This window comes from Phodopus roborovskii, unplaced genomic scaffold, assembly GCF_943737965.1.
Source record: "Phodopus roborovskii unplaced genomic scaffold, PHOROB, whole genome shotgun sequence".
NCBI lineage: Eukaryota > Metazoa > Chordata > Mammalia > Rodentia > Cricetidae > Phodopus > Phodopus roborovskii.
The window spans coordinates 729,728-752,007 of NW_026126651.1; the positions used below are offsets into that span (position 1 = coordinate 729,728).

General features: G+C 43.9%; 2 protein-coding genes across 2 annotated transcripts; both read left to right on the plus strand.

Moving 5' to 3' along the window:
• Positions 1 to 1,902: 1,902 nt before the first annotated feature.
• Positions 1,903 to 4,497, plus strand: LOC127213685 (oocyte zinc finger protein XlCOF6). Its single transcript, XM_051174142.1, has one exon. The coding sequence runs from the start codon at positions 1,912 to 1,914 to the stop codon at positions 4,315 to 4,317; it is 2,406 nt and encodes an 801-aa protein (XP_051030099.1). The 5' UTR covers positions 1,903 to 1,911; the 3' UTR covers positions 4,318 to 4,497.
• Positions 4,498 to 13,453: 8,956 nt separating this feature from the next.
• On the plus strand, positions 13,454 to 21,824 carry LOC127213686 (zinc finger protein 260-like). The gene is made up of 3 exons (XM_051174143.1): positions 13,454 to 13,692; positions 17,177 to 17,303; positions 18,427 to 21,824. The coding sequence occupies exons 1-3, from the start codon at positions 13,621 to 13,623 to the stop codon at positions 20,391 to 20,393; spliced, it is 2,166 nt and encodes a 721-aa protein (XP_051030100.1). The 5' UTR covers positions 13,454 to 13,620; the 3' UTR covers positions 20,394 to 21,824.
• The last annotated feature ends 456 nt before the right edge of the window (positions 21,825 to 22,280 follow it).

Consider the following 22,280-nt stretch of genomic DNA (forward strand, 5'->3'; position numbering starts at 1 on the left):
ATTCCCCAATGAATCTGGTCTTGGGCTGCTTTATTATGGCTTTTTTATGAATCTATTTTTATCTTCTTGGATTAATTTTCTTGGTTTGAGGTTTGTTTGTTTGTTTGTTTTTCCACCAAGACAGATTCTCACTATATATAGCTCTGGTTGGCCTGGAATTTACTGTGTAGACCAGGCTAGCCTTGCAGTAAAGATCCACCTGCCTTTGCCACCCAAGTCCTGGGATTAAAGATGTGCACCATTACACCTGGCATGATTTTAATTTTCATAGGTCATATTGACTAAAATTTTAACCATTTATTCTAAATTTTCCAGTTTTTTTAATGTAAGATTTCCAAGTACTTACTCCCCAGTAATCTGTTATAATTCTTTGGAATCAGTTGTGATAGCCTCTTGTTCATTTCTAATTTTATTAATTTGAGCCTTCTCTCTGTCAGTTTAGCTAGCAAGTTTTCAGTCTTTTTATGTGTGTATAGGTGTTGTGCCCACACATATGTACATGAACTATATGTAATGTCCACAGAGGCTAAAAGATGGCATCTGATCCACTAGGACTAGTGTTGCAGACAGTTGTGAGTTGCCCTGTGGGTGCTAGGAACTGAACCTGAGTTCTCTAGAAGAGAAGTCAGTGCTTTTAACAGCTGAGCCACCTTTTGAACCTCAACCTCATTTATCAATTTGTTTCCTTCTGCGTATTGTTCTGTTAATTTCCATTTCATTATTTGCTGCCTTCACCTTTATTTTTTCTTTCCATCTACAACTTTGGATTTTCCTTTTTCTTCATTTGCTAAGACCATTAGTTGTATCACTAGGTTGAACTCTGTCTTATTTCTCTAATGTAAATATCTCAGATAGCAACTTTCTCTTAGAACTGTCACTAGCTATATCCAAAGATCATGGTAAATTAACATTCATCTTCATTTCATTACAGAAATGTTTAATATCTTTATGACTCACTATTAGTTCAAAATGTACCATTCTATGTCCATGTATCTGTGCAGTTTCTCTTACTGTTGGTTTCCAGTTTTATTGCATTATGGTCTTTTTAGATACCAGGGTTGTTTCAGCTTTTTTGTATCGTTCAGATTTGCTTTGTAACCTAGCATAAGGTCTGTTCTTTGAGAAACTACCATGGGCTGCTGAGAAGAATGTATTCCATGTCTGTTGAATGGAATTTTCTGTAGATGTCCCTTAGATGTATTTGATCAGGGTTGCTGGATTTTTTTTCACTTAGATTTATTTTTGTGTCCGTGTGTGTATGTGTAAGTATATGCCGATTGTATAGGGTTTTCCACGGAGTCCAGAAAGGATGTTGGATCCCTTGAGCTGGAGTTAACAGGAGTTTGTGGCTGCCTGATGTAGGTACTAGGATCTAAACTCTAGTCCTTTGAAAAAGGAGCAAGTGATTTTAACCACTCCTATATTACATCATGAGACTGGAAAAGTAAGGAGAGCTGGGGAAATGACTGTATGAACACATAACTATGGGCAAAAGGGCTTTTCTCTAGAATGAATGAAGTCTGTTTTCTCTATCAACATTTTGCTGTCCACCGAGGCTACCTTTTAACAGCCTTATCAGTTTCCTCCCCTACATCTTTCCCTACAAGTTCTGGGTGTCTAGGTCTCCTATATAAATCAAACATATTGTTTTTGTTCAGTCTTCCCCACAAACTACTGAAGCCATCTTTACCACTGACCTAAGTATTCATATTAGTATTTCTTCATCTGTAAAATGGGAAGAGTAGTTATAATTGCTTTATAGGATAGTTTGGGGTATTAAATGAGTCTATTTCCATCATAAAGGATATCCCCTATGTGACAAGCGTTCTATACCTAATGTTTGGCATGTCATTTGTCATAAGTACTTCACAGACATTCTGTGTGCTCATTGTTCATTTAACCCTGTTCATTATGCATGTTCTTTCATCTCTTCTCCCAGAAGTGGAGTCAGAGTTTTACACCCCTCGGCAGAAAGTTTCTGAAAATGCAGCGTGTCGAACTAGTAAGGCGAGTGAAATGACAAGACATGGTTTGTGGTGCTCTATTTTAGAAGACCTGTGGCAAGATCCTGAGCCCACAAAAAGAGAACAGCAAAACAAGATCCCGCCCTGGAGCCCCTGTGCTTTCCTCAACAAGAAAACACAGAGCACAGGCAGAGATTATGAATGTAAAGAGCCTGGGGAAACCATTCCTTGGGTGTCCAATCTTAGTTCTACACAAAAGGGAGCTCCAAAGTTACTTACAAAAAGTTTGGAGCATAACCTTGAACCAAATGGTGAAGATCAAAGCAATATCACAAAGCAGCTTAACGATGTTACATGTGGCCAGGTCCTCATGCAGGACTCTTCTAATGGTAACTGTACAATCCCTCACGAAGGACAGAATTCATGCAAAGGTAACCAGTGCCAAAAAGTTCTCATCGATAAACAAAGACTTACACAGCAAGAAGTTCATCCTCAGGAGAAACCAGATGATTGCAGCGAGTGTGGAAAGATCTTCTATGACATGTCTGCTTTCCGTGAACATCGGGCAACTCACGCTGGAGAAAGACCTTTTGTCTGTCACAAGTGTGGGAAAGCCTTCCTACAAAAGTCTGAGTTGACCTCCCATCAAGAGACTCACATAGAGAAACCTTATGAGTGTCCCGACTGTGGAAAATCATTTAGTCGTACATCCAACCTGCAGGTCCATCATCGAATTCACACTGGAGAGAAACCTTATGAATGCCGTGACTGTGGGAAATCCTTCAATAACACATCCCAACTGAAGGTACATTATCGAATACACACAGGAGAGAGGCCTTATGTGTGTCCTGTATGTGGGAAAGCCTTTAAACAGAAGTCAATCCTCAGCACTCACGAGACGATTCACACCGGGGAGAAGCCTTACAAATGTACTGTTTGTGGGAAACTGTTTAGCTGTACATCCAGACTGAAAGTGCACTATCAGATTCATAGGAAGGAGAAGCCTTATGAATGTGCCGACTGTGGGAAAGCCTTCAAACGAAAGTCAAGTCTCACTGTTCACCAGAAAATACATATTAGACAAATCCACCATGTATGCAGTGAGTGTGGGAAAGCTTTCAGCCACAAGTCAGAACTCAGCATGCACCAGAGAATTCACCTGGGAAAGAATTCCCACAAATGCAATGAGTGTGGGAAGTCATTTTCTTACGCATCCCAACTGAAGATGCACCATCGAGTTCACACAGGGGAGAAGCCTTACAAGTGCCGGGACTGTGGGAAATCTTTTACTTACTCATTCACACTGAATGTGCACCGTCGAATTCACAAAGTGGACAAGCCTCACAAATGTAGTGTCTGTGGGAAAGCCTTGGCTTCTAAGTATCAACTTGAAGAGCATGAGCGGATTCACACAGGAGAGAAACCCTATGTGTGCACTGAATGTGGAAAAGGTTTTCATGGTAGGTCAGGTTTCCTGAGACATCAGATAACTCACACTAGGGATAAACCTTTTGTCTGTCACAAATGTGGGAAAGCCTTCTTTCAGCGGTCACAGCTGACATCTCATCAGCAAACTCACACAGGTGAGAAGCCGTATAAATGCCGTTACTGTGGGAAATCCTTCAGTCATACATCCCAACTGACAGTACATCATCGAATTCACACAGGGGAGAGGCCTTACAAATGCAACTACTGTGGGAAGTCATTCAGTAACTCCTCCCAACTGAAGGAGCATCTCCGAATTCATACTGGGGAGACACCTTATGCCTGCTCTGAATGTGGGAAGGCCTTCAGCCGAAGATCATCCCTCAATCTCCACACAAAAATCCACACTGGAGAGAAACACCATGTATGCAGTGAGTGTGGGAAAGCCTTTAGTCAGAAGTCAGTACTTCGAACACATCTGAGAATACACACTGGGGAGAAGCCTTACACATGCAGTGACTGCGGGAAAGCCTTGGCTTCAAAGGGCCAACTCCGAGATCATCAGAGAATTCACACAGGCGAGAAACCCTACGTTTGCACTGAATGTGGGAAGGGTTTCTTTGGCAGGTCATCTTTGCATAGACACCAGATAACTCACACTAAGGAGAGACCTTTTATCTGTCAAAAATGTGGGAAAACCTTCATCCAGAAGTCAGCATTGACATCACATCAGCAAATTCACACAGGCCAGAAACCCTATGTGTGCCCTGAATGTGGGAAGGGCTTCTACAATAAGTCATCTTTGCCTAGACATCAGATGACTCACACCAGAGGGAGATCTTTCATCTGTCAAAAATGTGGGAAGGCGTTCCTCCAGAAGTCCGTGTTGAAATGCCATCAGCAGACTCACACTTGCAAGAAGCCATAAAAATGCCATGGGAAATTGTTTCATAATACATCCCACTGAAGGCCCATCGCCATATCCACATAGAAATGTAGAGAGGATGGGAAGTCATCCAGCAATGCATCCCAACTGGATTCACACTGGGGAAAGAGCCTGTTGTGTTCTGGATGTAGAAAGGCCTTCAACAGCACGCCACATTACAATAAATACCAAGCAACTCATACCAGACACAGTTCTTACAGTCTTAGTTTTTGTGTGAAATGCTTTTCCAAGAAATCAGTTAATATCTATAAACATATTTCCAGCTGACGTATAACCCTTAAATTACTTGAAGAAAATGTTTTAAAAAGACTTATACATTATAGCCTCTTACATTAAAATATCTAGATATACACTGCTTATTTATACACATTATTCATGAGAAACCTTTGTAGTATGATTATGGATTCCTCCTAAGAGGAAACCCTAAAGCAATGGACTGAGAAAAGTTTCTCTATAGAGAACTGCAAAAGACACATTCTTACCAGGCTATAGAAAAAATTTGGGGATTTTGTGTCATCAACAATATTCCTGTTTATTGTGGGATAATAGTATTTCTATAATGCAAGAAAGGAAATGACAAGATGGTATTATCTGTCAAGTGTATGTATGATTGAAATTTATTTGTTTATATGACATCAATGTTTACATATGTATTGCCTCATCCTAGTGGGGGTTTGGCACAGAAATCGTTGCCTAACAGGAGTTTCTTTTCTCAAGAATTTAATATATATTGACAGTTTTATCCCTTATTCACACCATCTTGAGACTTCACTATCAATAATTATTAATATTTTCATCATATGAAAGTAAATTTTGTGATAAATCCATTAGTGAAATTCTATGGCATTCACTGCTCTTATATTGTAACTGTTCTCTTTCATGATTACTCAGCTTACCTTTTTAACGTATGTCCCATCTATAGTGAGCTACACAGACAGAGTTAACTGTTTATTATAGAATCATTGATGACTTCTTCGTAGTTTTATGCAGGCTTCTAATGCACACAAGAAAATAGTAAATGGTGGTGGTGGTGGTGGTGGTGGTGGTGTGTGTGTGTGTGTGTGTGTTGTGTGTGTGTGTGTATACACATGCATGAGTGCCAAGGTACATGTGTGAAAGTCAGAGAACATTTTGTGGGAGTTGGTTCTTTATTAACAACATGAAGGTCCCAGGAACTGAACCCAGGTAGGTCATCAGGTGTGTCAACGTGTTCCATTAACTGCTGAGCTAGCTCATACCCACCTATGAAAAATTTTTGAGACATTGTCTCACTACATAACCTTGGCAGGCCTGGAGCTCACCAGGCTGCTCTTGAATACACAGAGACTCACCTGCCATGTCTGCCAAGTGCTGGGACTAAAGGCATGCACTACCATTGCCTGCTTGAATTTTTTTAAACAAAGTTTTATGCAGCATAGCCATGTTCATTTGTATATATTCTGGGGATGCTTTGTTGTTCCACTAGTACAACTGGAGTAGTTGTGGGAGAAACCATATGGTCTCTAACCTACAAATATTTACTATCTGTCTCTTCACAGAGTATTATTTGCCAATGTGTGACACATACACCACTATCCACATAATCAGTTCCCTGTATAGAATTTCTTTCCTTTGTTTTATAAATCCAAACCACATCTGTGTATATATTGTTTGTCTACTCTAAAATATATACCTTTCATTGGCAGCATGGTTGAAATACCATAATCCAGAGCCAGCTGTAGTGGCACATGTCTGTAATCTCAGCACTCACAAGGCAGAGGCAGGCAGAACTCTGAGTTCAAGGCCACTGTGGTCTCCATAACGAGTTCCAGAACAACCAGGGCAATAAAGAAAGACCCTGTCTCAACAACAAAAAGGTTGAAATAACTTCCTGAAAAGGGTGAATGGAAATAATCAGAAAAGGGGGATCCAAAGAGAAGGGTAATGGGTTCAACTGAGGCAGCAGCCTGTCCCACCCAAAGAAATACACTTTGTGAGAACTAACAGAAAAGAGCCTGAGCTGCTGTAGTCTGTTCCCTATGAGTCATGGCCTAGTGTTTAAAAAAGAAAACCCACCTAGAAAAGGTAAACAAGGAAACATGGGATAAGGAACTTAACGAGAATTCTCCAAAGAAGACATACAGTCAAATTCTTTTAAAGTGTTTAACCTCCTTAGCTAACATCTTACCCTGGTTGAAACAGCTATTATCTGTTGAGGATGTGAAGAAAAGGGAGCCTGTATTGACTGTTGGAAGGAATGTAGACTGTTGCAACCCTAAAGAAATCCGTCTGGGGTTTTGGTGTGTTTGGTTTGTTTGATTTGATTTGATTTTGAGACAGGATCTCATTATGCAGCTTTAGTGGTGGTTTCCAAAGTTACTAAACCTGGAACTACCTCATGACCCAGCTAACCACTTGTGGATATAATATACCCTGGGAATCTGTACCATACCACGGAGATACTGACACATCCATGTTTATACAAGAGCAAATCTTTTCACAAGAGCAAAGAAATGGAATCAGTCTAGATGTCCATCAATATAGATGCATGTATAATGAAACTGTAGTACAAATACAATGGAATCTTATGGGCCATGAAAATGAAATTTACAGGAAAATGAATTGGAAAATATGAGGTAAGGGAATTCAGATACTAACTTCTGACTTTATGTACGTGCAGCTTCAGCTTCTGAGTGTCTCTGATGGCTCCTCACTTCTTGAGGCAAGTGCTTCATCTTAGTGAACTAGATGTGGTTTGGCTGCAAGATAGATGGGTAGTGTGCAAGGTTTATTGACTAAAAAAGTAAATTCTGAAAGGAAAAATTCTGGAAGAACAAGATTGTGCCTGAGACGAAATAAATGGAAATAGTTAGCAATAATGATGTGTGCAGAAGATGCAGATACATGAAGAGATTGACATTTGCAGAATACTAACTTTCATGTAGTTTACTATAGTTGTGCCCTGTGGTGACGGATGGCTGAGCCTACTCTTTGGGGACTCCTAGAGCTGTATCTTTGGTGATGAAACTGTGTTCTCTAAATCATCACTCCTAACAGTCTGTTTTCAATGGGAAGATCTAGGTCATCTGTGAACAAGGCAGGATGCCATGTTATTGTAATCCTAGCACTTGAATGGCACAGACAAGAAGGTCAGAGTAAGTTCAAGGCCAGCATGGTCTACATAGTTCTAGACCAGTGGTTCTCAACTGTCCTAATGCTGTGACCCTTTAATACAGTTCCTCATGTAACACAATTAATTCCTCATTTTTTTTGGTGACCCCCATCAATAAAATTTTTGTTGCTTCTTCATAACTGTAGTTTTGCTACTGTTATGAGTTGTAATGTAATTTTTTTTTTCAGAAATACAGATTCGCCAAAGGGGGTGTGATCCACAGGTTGAGAACCACCGTTCTAGACCATTCAGAGCTAGAATGCTTATCCTTGAGATAATTCACACAATCTTTGACTTTATTCTCATAACTCTACATTAGGTCTACTGATTTATTCATCACAGTGCTAGGTGCTTTCACCATTTGACTGGTCTTTCTCCATTTACCATTATTTCCACTGTCCACCTAGTTCTATATTGTTTCTATTATGCAGCTTTAAAAAGTTTACTTTAAGAGCAGGTTTCTATCCTTTGGGAACCATGAGATACTCCCAATATAAAATACTCCCCAGTGTGAAATACATTGTTCCTCTCAGAGTCTCGCTGTTAATTAATGTTCCATATGGCTTCACTTCCTGTTCCTAAAAACCCGACATGGCTTTCAATCTTTGAAAAGTAAGGATGCGCTAGTGTGACGGTACCACCTTTAATCCTAGCACTCAGGAAGCAGAGGTATGGAATGTCCGAGAGTTCAAGGCCAGAATGATCTACATGGCCCGTTCCAAGTCAGTCAGGCCAACATAATGAGACTGTCTCAAAAATAAGAACCCTTTTAAGTTCTGGTGAAAATAAAGAGAAAAGGTGAAAAGAAAAGAAGAAGAAGAAAGAAAAGGAGAGACTGCTCAGTGGGAAAAAGAGAACTTGTTGGTCTTGCAGCTGTCCTGGGTGCTGAGAACTCAACATGCAGGCAAAAATACATAAATCAAATACAGAGAAAAGGAACTTTTAGTAACATGTAGTGTCACGGCCTCTTAGAAATAATACATGTACAAGTAGTAAATAAATCCCCTGACAATGTAAGACAGTTTTGGGTTCTCGCTGTATCACATTCCACAGACCTTGCCTGGCTGTACAGAACTGCACTCTGATGGTGGCTTCCCTGTCATCGGAGTGTGGGTGCGGCCATGACACTCTCTGAAAGAACAGAAACCACCAGATGAGCCATAGTAAGTATTGGCAAGGTTTACCTCCGCCAATGGTGGTGCGCATGCGCGTGATCCACGAGGGGGGACGTGGTAATGGACAGAAGGAACCATTATTCAAATCGGAAATGGTCTAGAGTGGTCACATCGGCGCAGATCCTTAGGTGGCTCGCTTCGGCTTTCGTTGCCAGGACAGCGTGGGTGTTTGGAGTCCGAACTTTTGTTGTTGTGGGTTTCTGCGGGCGGAAGTCGCAGCCCGGCGGGGCGAGCCGTGCGTAGAGCTCTCTGCGGTGCAGCGTGAGGTGAGTGGAGGCGCGGGGCGGGCGCTGGGCTGCCGAGCGCTGGTCCGTGCTGAGTGCTGCTGGGGTGGCTGCAGGGGGATGCCGTGGATGAGGTGCGGGTCGTTCGATCGGTTTGCATTCCGCTCTTGCGGGTTTTCCGCGTCTTGTGTGTTTTGTCACTTCCCAGTGTGCTCCTGTGGGATCTCACGCCGTCTTCTGTGAAAATTGTCATGTCAGGACGTTCGGGGCAGGACTCAGAGTGGGCGCTGCGGGAGCCGGTCCCGGGTGGGAGCCGGGAGCTTCAGGACGAGGACCGTGATGCCGCGATTGCCGTAGGAGTCAGGCGAGAGGGCCGCTCGGCAGCGATGGAGCCGGGGCCGGTGGCGGGGGCTTGTGAAGGCGACTGTGTTGCTCTCTGGTCCGGTAGTGCTTGAGTAGCTGGTACCTGGATCCAGGGCTCCTGGTCCAACACTGGCCTGCAAGAGGGGAAAACTCCAAAGAGTAAGTAAAAGCGGGAAAATGAATTTATTTACGTTTTGGCCCAAACTGGGGACAGTGCCCTCCATCTGTGTCAGCCTAAGCAGTATTACCAATAGAAGGAACCGCATGAAAGTCAGGAGAGACGGATAGGTATATTTAATGTGGGCTCAGTCACCTGAGCTGGGACATAAGCCTTGGTGCTGGCCCCAGAGACCAGGTGGTCTGGTCATTTCCGTCCCTCGTATTATGCTTCCTGTGTGGAGGTGGAGCTGAAAACAAAAAGGATTTCTTTTAAAAACTAATCTTAATTTAATTCCTACTGCCAATGGGCATAACTGTTGGTATCCTTCGCGGATGTGAGGCGAGAAGGGAGGTTTGGCCTGTGCTTGGGACCTACAGATATGATAGACAGGTGATTGGCAGTTAAGCAGATCGGTGCTGCAAAGAGGTTTGGGGCAGAAGCCTGGGTTTCTGCATCCAAACAGGCCAGGGCCCGCCTCATCTAGCGTGCCTGTTGAAGAGACCACTGAGCATGAAAAGCAGAGCAGGGAGCTGGAGAGAGGCTCCACGGTGTTGCAATCCCACACTCACACGGGGGCTCTGAACCACTTGGAACAGTTCCAGGGGCCCTGCTGCTTGCTGGCCTCCAGGGCATTGCTTGCTTCTGGTGCACAGAGACACAGACAGGCAGCACACACATAAAACTTTAAAGTTTTTAAATGGTGAAAATAAATCTTTATTTTTCTCTAACCCCCAGTGAACTACTTTTTCCAACTAAGCCCCATGTGGTGGCTTGAAAGAAAATGGCCCCAAAGGGAGCGGCACTATTAGGAGGCGTGGCTTTGTTGGAGTGGGTGTGGTTTTATTGGAGGAAGTGTGTCCCTGTGAGGATAGGCTTTGAGGTCTCTTTTTGCTCAAGCTTCCCTCAGGGTGACACTGAGACCACTTCCTGTTGCCGTCGGATCAAGATGTAGCCAGCGCCATGTCTGCCCTCACGCCGCCACGCTCCCCACATTATGATAGTGGACTGAACCTCTGAAACTGTAAGCTACCGCTCAATGAAACGCTCTCCTTTATAAGAGCGGCCATGGTCATGGTTTCTTCACAGCAATAAAAACCCTAAGACATCCCGCCTCTTTAAAAAAAAAAAAAAAAAAAAATAAGGAAAAAACAAAAAGCAGAGGATGAGATTCCATAAATGAGTTAGATTATGCAGGAGAAAAGTTAAAGTTATATTGACCACATGTCAATCTCTGGTGTACTGATTGGAAGTCTAGGTTTAAAAATCAAGAGTCATGTATTAAAGGAGCCAAGCAGGATGTGGTGGCACACTCCTATCCTGTAATCTTAGTACTTTGGAGGCAGAGTCTGGAGGATCGCTACAAGCTGAAAGCCAGGCTGGGGATGAAGTAGGTTTGGAATTGGGACAGTTAGAGTCAAAGTGAAGAAGACTCATACTGTGATTCCTAAGTAAAAGCAGCTCTGTGTGTGTATGTGGGTGCCCGCGTGCGTGCATGTGTGTAATGTTTAAGACTTATTTTATATATGTGAATGTTTGACATATAGGTATGCCAAGTGTGGTCCTGTCATCCAGAGAAGCCAGAACTCCTCTGAATCAGACTTACAGGAGGCTGTGAGCCACATGTAGGTGCTGAACCTGAAATATCTTCTAGAGCAGCATTTGCTCTTAATCCTCGAGCCGTCCATCTCTCCAGCCCCCGGTTCTTGTCCTTCCTTCCTATTGACAGGGTGTTCCTATGCGCCCTTGGCTAGCCTGCAACTCAGTCTGTAGACTGGTCTCACCTCAGATGTGGTGGTGATGTCCCTGCCTCTGGAGTCTAGGGTTGTAGGTCTACAACTGGTTTGGCTTAAAAGCCACACCTAAGTTAAAGATTCTTCAAGACTGATGAACTGAAAAGTACTAGAGTGTTTATAGAGAGTTTGTATGTTACAGGTATGGAATCTAACTATCTTCAGCTGTCTTTTGTCCCCTCAGCACTTAGTCAGTATCCACCTATGTATTTTTACCTGAACAACCAACTAGTTTTCAACAACTGAAAGGCTAAGAATGTCATTGGAGAGCATGTGAGGCCTACAATAGAGACTTTCCCACCTTATTGTAACCTGCCTCCCTGATGGTACCACCATTGTTGGGGTTTTGTTGTTATTGTTTTGGTGTGTATGCTATGTACATGTTAGTTTGGCAGTGGTTACATGTCTGTGTACAAGTGAACATAGAAGCTAGAGGATAATATTCAGTCTTCCTCAAGCCCCCTCTACCTTACTTTTTGATATAGAGTCTGTGTGTGTGTGTGCACGTGTGTCTTATATAGGCACAGTGTAGGACCATGTACATGTATAGGTCAGAGGACAACTATCAGAAATTAGTTCTCTCCTTCTGCCATGTGTGTGTCCCAGGTATCAAACTCACGATGTCAAGCACCTTTACCCTCTAAGGCAGTGGTTCTCAGCCTTCCTAATGCTGCGACCCTTTATTATAGTTCCTCATGCTGTAGTGATCCCCAATCATAAAATTATTTCATTGCTGCTTCATAACTCTAATTTTGCTACTGTTATGAATCATAATGTAAGTGTGTGATATGTGACCCCCAAAGGGGTTGTGACCCCCACACTGAGAACCATTGCTCTGAGGTGTCTTTTGGCTCACACCAGTGTACGTTAAGGGCTTTGATTTATGGCTTTATTTTGTTCTCTTACTATGAAAATGTCATGGAACATGGTATTTGGATAACCCAAGTCAACACTCCCAGGCCATGGTAACACTTACTTGACTCTAGAATAAACTATTTCTACACCCTTCGAAGTGAGGGCTGTGTTTTTATGTAACCAGCCACCAGGGGTGGCTGACAGAAGTAGCTTCTAGAAGCTTATTTCAGTGCTGCTTCTAAGCCAGGCTTGATGGAGCACATATGCATTCCCTGCACTGGGTAACGAGGCAGGATGAACAGGATGTCAAAACCAACGTCTGTTATATAACAAGTTCAAGGCCAGCCAGGTCTATATGAGACCCTAACAAACACACACACACACACACACACACACACACAGAGAGAGAGAGAGAGAGAGAGAGAGAGAAAGTTAATGTTGCTTCCATGCTGGGGTCTGTTATTTGCACCCCTGTATTGTGAGTTATTTGGGATTATGTGGAAACAGAGATAACACTCTGGGGAAAAATTATTGGCTATCAAGGTAGTCATATTTTCAGTGTCCTGGAGCACGTTAGTGTCTGGGAAGCAGTCCTGTGTCCAGTCTTCAGGGGTCACTGAAAGGCATTGATCTGAGTAACTGCATCAGGGAAGACATGCATAATCAGCCAGAGGGGTGTTGGTACCTGTAATGCCTGTATGTGATTGGCTGATGGAGCAGAGTCACTGACCTCAAGGCCACCCTGGGGATTATGAGTTCTCCATCAGCCTATGCTACACAGTAATAATACACTGACTCAAATAAAATAAAATGGTGCAAAATTAAAAGAAGGAAAGGGTAGGCTTTCAAAGTAGAGGTCCTGGTCCTTGTATATGCTTGTATACTCTTTGGATATAGGAAGGAATTGTGGTCATAAACTACAGGGAGTCAGAAGAGTATAGGCTGTGGGATGCATCAGTAAGTTTGAATAGTGTCTAGAAACAAGCAAAGCATGAACTGGGGCAGTATATCGTTTTGTGTAAGTCAGATAGATACCGGTCTCCTTCTCTTCTGTTTGATGACCTTGGGTCATATTAAGGAATATAACAGCCTCATTTGCCTCCTCTTAAAACACCAAGTATAGTAATGCCTCTGGCATACAGCTGAAAGAGGGTCTGGAAAATAAGCTGATAACTAGCTGATTTTCAGTCAGACTTATGACCTGCCAGGTTGATGAGCCTCATCCTGCATTGGACTGCCAATACCAGTGACCAACACCTCCTCCTTGCTTTCTATCACCTTACTTCATATCTCCCTGTTGTTACAGTTCAGAGGTGGGAGGAAGAGTTGGACATTTCTGGGCTTTGTTTGCCTTCAGTATCTACATGATGACCTTTGGGTGGGGTCCTCAACTCTTGGGTGAGTGATAATATAGACATTGACTTTCCGGGGTTTTCTGATGTCTTTGCAAACCTCTAGGTGAGGCTGACCTCTGCACTGAACTCTACGTGCATCCTGCACATGCTCAAGTATCTTCAGGATCCTGAGAAAATCAAGAGACAGATCAAGAGTAGAAACCACAAAGGACATGCCCACTGACATGAATTTCTGCCAGATGCCTCAGAGATTAGGAGCAGAGGAGCAGAACGGGTCGTGTGAGGTGAGGAGAGATATCCCAGCTTCTACTTTTCACAGATTGCAGAAGTTGGAAGCAGCAGATTGGACAACCGTGATTCTCCCGCTAAGAGTGAAACTCAGAGCGCTGAGACCTCACATTTCATCGTCATTGTCATCGTCATTGATATGTTCATTGTGCTGCTTCGTAGGTTTAGGTTTATCTACCTGTCTCTGACTTCCTGGGGAGTCCTCTTTCTATTCAACCCAGAGGATTGGCAGGACAAAGAAGTAGGTGCATCCAAGTCCAGCTTAGCTTGGTAAACCAGAGAGAGAGAGACTGTGTGCGTGCGTGCGTGCGTGCGTGCGTGCGTGTGTGTGTGTGTGTGTTTACTAATTATGGCAGCATGTATGAAGTGCAGCCTTCAGAGGCATGGGGCACTTAGATAACTGCACCATCAACACGTTACCTCCTTCCCCCAGCTGTGTGTCCAGCTTACACATCTGTATAACATGAAGGGGTGTCTTTGAATCTCTCCCTTCCTCCAGGAGGGCATGCTTCAATGCCGAGGTAACACCTACGTAGCACTGTCTTTACCCCACATGTGTACAGGTCCCTAGTCTTTTGACTTTCTCTCCTGGTTCATAGCCGCACATTGGCTCCTCAAAGATCAGTACCTCAATTTTTTAAAAATTATATTATTTTTTTGTAAATGGATGTTTTGCCTGCTTGTACATCTCTGTACCCTATGCATACAGGAAGTGCCCACAGAGGCTAGAAAAGGACTTCAGACCTATACCTGGAGCTATGGCCAGTTGTGAGCCACCGAGTGGGTGCTGGGAATTGAACCCAGAACTATGAAACCCAGCACTCTTAACTGCTGAGCCCCCTCTTTAGCCTCAAGCTGAGCCTTTTAAAATAATAATTTGGTATATTGAGCTACATTAAGTATGCTACTAAGTTGATTCCATCTGTTTGTAATTAATATGGCTATCGTATCTGCATTGGAAATTTCTGCTCTGGGAAATGATCAGACTCCGATCTTGTTTTATCTTCAGAAGAATACTTCACAGTGTTGACATGCCTGCATTGTTGGACCCTGCCAGGTTCACATCATGCAGGTCATCTCTCTCCTAAGATGCTCACGTCATCCCCCAATCCTATCTCGTGTAGACCTGGCGGTGCTCCTCACGTGTGGTTTAGCATCCACTGTCGAGGAGGAAGAGCGCTGCAGTAGTTACTGCCCTGTGTGTGGCCGCACTGTGCCGCTGAAGGCAGAGCCTTCCACCGTCACATCTGAGAATGCAGTAAGAAAGGCCAGCCCTTTAAATGGGGGAATCTTCATTCCCTGCAGTTCTTTAAGTGACAATCCATGACCCACCCAAGACCCACCCCAGAGTACCTCCTGTGACTTAGGTAACAAGCACTTTTCAGACATTATGAATGGCACTGTCTCCTCCTCCACAGGGCTCTCTGCCACTCCTGGAACTGTGGCTTTTCCCTTCCACTCCACCTTCTAGTTCTCGTCTAGAATATTGTATTTTCCACATTCCAACTCAAACTTCTCACTTCCGGTTTAAGTGGCTGTACTCTGATTAACATGACAGCCATTTCCCGCTAAGTACCTAATTTGCCCTTCCTGACAATTTTCTTTTACAAATTTCTAAAAGTCTTCCTTTATAACCCCATACTTGAGTCTTTATAGTTGCTATTTTGAAAGTCTGAGTTTTTCTAAGAGTACAAGCTCATATAGTGTTGAATCCCAGGGACCCAACACAGCTAAAGACAGGTACAATGAGGCTTAATAATTGTTATGCTGGCCTTTCTCCCTTCCTCCCTCCCTCCATTCCCTCTTCCCTCTTGTTTGATGGAGTCTTACTGTGTAGACTAGACAGATCTCAAATTCGGCATCCTCCAACCTTAGCTTCTATCACGCTGGGATTGTAGGTGGACCTTACCATTCCTGGTCCTAGAAGATGACTCCCCTTGTACTATAGAGCAAAGTTTTAACTGGAAAACAGAGGATTTGAGGGAAAAGGCCATGGCATAGGCTGCTGGGCTGCCACAGGTCAGCACTGCTGCGGCCAGCCCTACATAAACAAGCTGGTTCTGCTTGGAAGCAGTTCTGTAGGCAAGACCAGCCTGGCCCTTCAATACATGGCGCAGGACTTCAGCAGCGTCTTGCCAGCTGTGGGATGTGCATTCTTCACAAAGGTGATGGATATGGGATCCTCGTCTCTGAATCTTGAGATTGGGGACACAGCTGGCCAGGAGAAGTACTCTGGTATATGACATCACTCGGAAGGATTTCTTTCACAAGGCCCAGCAGTGGCTGGAGGACCTGGAGAAGGAGTTCCACCCAGGAGAGGTGGTGGTGATGCTGGTCAGCAACAAAACAGACCTCGGCGAGGAGCGGGAAGTGATCTTCCAGGAAGGGAAGGATTTTGCAGAGAGCAAAAACTTGCTATTCATGGAAACCTCGGCCAAGCTGAACTACCTGGTGTCTGAGGTCTTCAGCACAGTTACTGCAGAGAGCAGGAGACCGGAGGAGCAGCTCACACGAAGGCAAGGCTATGCTTCTGGACCAGGAACCTGCTTCCAGACACTAATGGTGTCCATGATAGATGCCATAGTTTCTGCCACTGCAGGAGATTGTGTGGAGGACATCTCAGCCCGTGCCTCAGACGGTCTTCAACCCGAGTTCCATCTTCAGAACAAGGCTGGTGGCTCTACGTTCATTCATATTCTCTGTTGAAGATGAATTATGCCTGAGCCCTGGAGGCTTCCAGAAGTTGGCTTCCTTCATAACTGCTTGCCAAAGCTGCCGGGAACTGTTAGGGATAGGATCCAGTCCCAGAAGACTGTCAGCCCCTCCTTACCAGATCCCACCTGATTCCTGGATGGCCTGAGCTAGTGCGCCCATCCAACCTGACCTGTCCCAATCAGCTGCCTTGCTACAGCACAGGACAGTTAAGTGAAGCAGAACAGAAGCATGGACTGGAAAAATTCTTTGATCCATGCGATGGGAAGACAGATGCTTCATCCTGGGGCAGCTGGTCCATAACTGAACCACTGTGGTCCTGGGAATTGCCAGGGTTAATGGCATCAGTGCAAGGGAAAAAATGGAGAGATGAGCCCATGTTGGTGGGTCTCAGTGAGGTGATCCTGGAGAGACAGAGTCTGGAGTGCCTGGGATGGAAGTGTCCCCCTTTCAGCTGTGGGTGAACAGAACCAGGCTTCTAGAACTGTATAGCCTCCATTGTATTGTCCATGTGTCCTTCTCTCTAAATATTAGATGTCTTGACAATCTGGAAAAAAAAAATAATTCTTAGGCTGATTAATCCTTGGTAGAGAATAAAAAAGAATCCATTTCTGGCCTCCTGGGGAGGCCAGATGGTTTTTTTTTAATATTTCTTCTTTATGCCCCCAAATTCAATGGAAAATAGGTATTTTGTGGAAAACTTAAAGGGGTCACTAAAACACATGTCCTATTTGTCAGTGTCAATTCACAGTGAGTATGTTGTTATAGGGATTGGTGTCCTTTGAGGATGTGACCGTGGACTTCAGCCAGGAAGAGTGGCAGCAACTGGACTCTGCCCAGAGACGCCTGTACCAGGACGTGATGCTGGAGATCTACAGCCACCTCTTGGCAGTGGGTGAGCACAGCTGGCCTGGGGACCCAGGCTGGTCCTCCTTTCCTTATTTCTCTTTTCCAAACATGGTGGAATGTCAAGTCTTTCATGGATTCATTCCTTTTTAGATATTTCCATATGTTGTTTTGTGAGTTTGATTCATGGAACCTGCATGGTAAAAGGCAAGGCTGACTCCCCTAAGTTGTCCTTGGAATTCCACACACATGCCATGGTATGTGCAACACATGCAGAGTAAATGTGGGTGTGGCTGTATATTAAGATTTTACTTTTATGTCATGTGTGTGGGTGGTATGTCCATGTGCCACGTGTTGTGCAGTGTGCCTGTGGAAACCACAAGAGTGTGTCAGATTCCTTGGAACTTAGTTGTAATTTAGTTGTCGTGTGGGTGCTGGGAACCAAACCTGGGTCATCAGTAAAAGCAGCAAGTGTTGCTAACCACTGAACCATCTCTCCAGCCACCTCCTCTACACATACGTTTACGTAATTTTTTTAAACATAGAGAAAGAATTACAGAGTGTAGGTTTATTGTGCTTAGCATGGGTGAGGCTCTACTTTAATCCTTTCTGCCCCAATAAAGAAAAGGAAACCTAACCAAAAACCAGATGAGTAAAAGGGTAAAGGACATGACTATGCATTTCAACAGAGCTAGCCTAGTCTTCTTGGCCATCTGTTCTTGGGGTCCTGGCTGTCCACCAACAATGCAGTACAACAGCCTTGTCTGAGCCCTTCCTATTTACTATATCTATATAGCTAGGTCTTTTATTTGTTTAGCTGGTTGCCTATGCCCAAACCAAATCTTCCCCACAAATCAGCAAAGTGATTTTGGCCACTAACTGTAGCTCGCAATTTCTCACATATAAAACAAGGAGAGTAGATGTGGCTGTTTGGGGGATTATTTTGAGTTCATGTATCTGGTGCATAGAAAGTTGCCTAGCACACGTGGATGCTGTGTATATGAAGTGGTATGTAGTAAGGACTATAGTAGTGTTCCTTACCGTTAGCATCACGTGATGAGCATGACTGCTACCTGACTCCGATTTCTCAATGTTCAGATTCAGTTCCATGTGATTCCTCCCCCGTCCTGTTCATTGTGCCTGTTAACTTCATGTCTTTCTCTTCTCTGCAGGTGAATTGCGCCTTGATACACCACATCAACAGATTTTTGTGAAAGCTTCATTTCTAAATGATGCACACAGGGAAATCACAGGGCATGGTTCACACTGCTCCATTTTAGGGAAACTGTGGGAGCCTGGCAACACTACTACAAAGACAGATCAGCAAGGCCAGATCCCACCCATACGTCCTGGTGTGTTCCAAAACCAGGAAACCCTGAACACAGACGGTGGTCGTGACGATGGAGAAGCTGGAGAATCTCTTCTGTTGGGACCCCTCCTCATTTCTACACAATATGTACCTCCAAGACATTTCTTATTGGCAAAAAGTTCGAAGCCTAACCTTGAAGCATATAGTGACGATCAAAGCAATGCCGCAAAGCAGGTTGGTGACATTACTGGATCCCCTCAGCTTTTTACACAAGGCTCTTGTAGTGGTGAGTGTACAATTCCTCATCAAAGAGAAAAATCATACAATGAAGGTCGGTTTGGAAACATCCTTTCTCCCAATCCACCACTTACAGAGCATGAAATTAATTTTCAAGACAAAGCAGTTGAATATACTGGATGCGGGAAGGTCTTCACTGGCGAGTCCACTTTCTGTCAACAAATAACTAACAATCTGGAGACATCTTTCATCTGCCACACATGTGGGAAAACCTTTCTCCACAAGTCTAAGTTGACGTCCCATCCAGAGACTCATAGAGAAGAGACACCTTATGAGTGCCCTGACTGTGCCAAATCACTTAAGGCTGTGTCCAGCCTGCAAGTGCACCGTGAAATCCACACAAAGGAGAAGCGTTACGAATGCCACGTGTGTGGGAAGTCATTCAGTTATACGTCCCACCTAAAGGTGCACCTTCGAACACACACTGGTGAGAAGCCCTATGCGTGTTCTGACTGCGGGAAGGCCTTCAGCCAAAAGTCAGTCCTCACCATCCATCAGAGAATTCACACCGGGGAGAAGCCTTACACATGCAGTGACTGTGGGAAAATGTTCGTTTGTGCATCCGATCTGACAAAGCACTGTCGCTTTCACACAGGGGAGAAGCCCTATGAGTGCCCCGACTGTGGGAAGTCTTTCAGTATTAAATCTAACCTGCTTGCACACCACCGAATTCACACCAGTGAGGGACCTTACAAATGCTTTGACTGTGGGGAATCATTCAGGAAAATATCCCAACTGAAGGTACATCATCAAATTCACACTGATGGCAGATCCTTTGTCTGTTCTGACTGTGGCATGGCCTTCAGCCAAAAGTCAGTCCTGGCCACCCATCAGAGAATTCACACTGGGGAAAAATGTTACCCATGTAGTGACTGTGGAAAGCTGTTTCTTTATGCTTCAGATCTGAAGAAGCATTGCCGAGTTCACACCGGGGAGAAGCCTTACAAATGCCACGACTGTGGGAAGTCATACAGTGTGAAGTCACACCTGCACGTGCATCATCGAATTCATACTGGTGAGAGACCTTACAAATGTGATGACTGTGGGAAGTCGTTCAGGAGAAACTCTCACCTGCAGATGCACCAGCAAACTCACACTGGTGAGAAGCCTTACAAGTGCTCTGAGTGTGGGAAGTCGTTCCGGAGAGCATCCCACCTGAAGGTGCATCATCGAATCCACACTGGGGAGAAACCTTACGTGTGCTCAGAGTGTGGGAAGGCCTTCAATGATAGGTCAGTTCTCAGCACACATCAGAGAATTCACACTGGGGAAAAGCCTTACATATGCAGCGACTGTGGGAAAGCCATGTCTTCTAAAGCCAATCTCAAAGAGCATCAACGAATTCACACAGGCGAGAAGCCATATGTGTGTGCTGAATGTGGGCGGGCCTTCAGTGATAAGTCTTCTTTCTATAGACATTGTAAAATTCACAGTAAGGAGAGATCTTTTGTCCATAACAAAGGTGCAAAGGGCTTCCTGCAGAATTCACAAGTGACATCCTATGAGCAAACTCACAATGCAGAGAAACTGTAGTGATGTGCTGTCTATGGGAAATCTGTCATTGTTAGGTATCATCTGAAGGTGTATCATCAAGGTCACACATATTACCATTACTGAAGCTGTGGGATACTATTGGTATACCAGCCACACCATCCTGGGAAAAGACATTGTTTGTGTTGTGAATGCAGAAAGTCTTTCAAAATCATGTCATGTCAATAGACTCGAGAGCTTATACCAGGCAATCTTCCAAACTTACACCTGATCATATAAAAGAATTTATTGTAGATTCAGTTCCTCAACCATATCCCTCATCAAAATATTCTTGGTTCTCATGAAAAAAGGATTTTATCACAGACCTAAGTAGGAGTACAGAGATGTCACACTCAATTGGTAAATTCTCTGTCTTTGGAACACCACAAGCACATGCATACACGCCATGAGTATCTACACACAATAGATACATAAACCTAACTATACAAGCCATAGTTCGTAGTTTAAAAAGAGTACAGCTATGCATTGCTTGGTTAAACATATAGATTAATTATATGTGAGGGAAGTATTCATGAACTTACAGGAAGAAGCATAAATGTTTCCTTGCATGAAGAAATGTTGATTAATGATTTAAGGTAAGCCTTCTATAGTTAATGGTACAAAGTTTCTAGACTATAGGAAAGTTTGTTGGAAATTACATCAATGATTTCTCTGTTTATTGTGGGAGCCTATTTTGTTTCTATGAGACAGGGTCTCACTGTGTATTCCAGGTTGTCCTGGAACTCACCATATAGATCAGGCTGGCCTTTAACTCCCAGAGATCTGCCTACTTCTGCCTCCCAAGACTGGGATTAAAAGTGTATGCCACTATGCCTGGATGGATACTAATATTTTTTAACGTCACAAAATATTTCTCATCTCTGTCTAAGGAAGTCCTGGGCTTATCCATAGCGTGGTGGCCGGCAGACAAAGTGGCCACTTTTTTTTGATTTCCCAGATCTTTCAATGGATTCTTCCCTGCCTTGTCCTGTCTCAGGTCCTGGGAGAGGTCACCTTCAGGGTGCCATTTGAGAGAGACAGAAACTGAGAATGTTCATGAACCTGTGTTAGTGCCTCCCCAGTGTTGATGTGAACACTGCTCCTCTGCGGTTTATGTCCTTGCGGAACCCCAGAGTGCAGTAGAAGTCATTTAGAATGCAGACATACTTGGCCAGTGTTGGTCCTAAATCTTAAGAGAAAGCCATATGAAGACTCAAACATTTTGAAAGATGGGATCAGGGTGGCAGGGAATTCAGTGACTCACCTCCAAGCCATGGAATGTCAGGAACAGGAGATAGAAAAGCTTCTTGGGAATTGCCAAAATTAGCCGTCTCTTGGCCAGTACCTTGATTTCCAAATTCTGGCCTCAAACATGGTGAGAAAATCAGTTCCTGTTGTTTTGCCAACTATTATAAAGCAATCTAGGAAAACCAATAGAGTACAGAGAACTCTGAGATGCCCGTGTGTACTCATGGCCTGCCTCCCTAGTTCTTTCACGTTTTAGTACCTTCTTTACTCATTCTTTTGTCATCCACTATTCCCAAACTTTCCGTGCCTCTTTGTCCTCACTCTGGTTCCCATGTTTTTAACTCCTTTCACAAAGCGTATACCATATTGCTATTCCTCCACGTGACTCTTTATGGTTCTCAAGCAACCTATGTCCCTCATTTTTCTTTCACGGAGGCCCTCCAGACATGAATGTTCCAGTTTGGCAGACCATGCATTTCTGTTTATTTCAGTTCTGTCTTTTTGTTTCTTTGAGACTGAGCCTCATCCAGTCCAGGCTAAATTCTGATTTGCTATAAGCAGAGAGTGGGCATGAAATCTTGAATGTTCTGCTTCCACTTTCCAAGTGCTGGGATTACAGGGTGTGCCACCCCTTGGCCAGAT

Coding starts and splice junctions, on each gene's coding strand:
- LOC127213685 (XM_051174142.1), top strand. CDS start 1,912: ATGCATGTTCTTTCATCTCTTCTCCCAGAAGTGGAGTCAGAGTTTTAC.
- LOC127213686 (XM_051174143.1), top strand. CDS start 13,621: ATGCCCACTGACATGAATTTCTGCCAGATGCCTCAGAGATTAGGAGCA. Junction 13,693..17,176: donor AGCAGAACGGGTCGTGTGAG/GTGAGGAGAGAT, acceptor ATGTTGTTATAG/GGATTGGTGTCCTTTGAGGA. Junction 17,304..18,426: donor CAGCCACCTCTTGGCAGTGG/GTGAGCACAGCT, acceptor TCTTCTCTGCAG/GTGAATTGCGCCTTGATACA.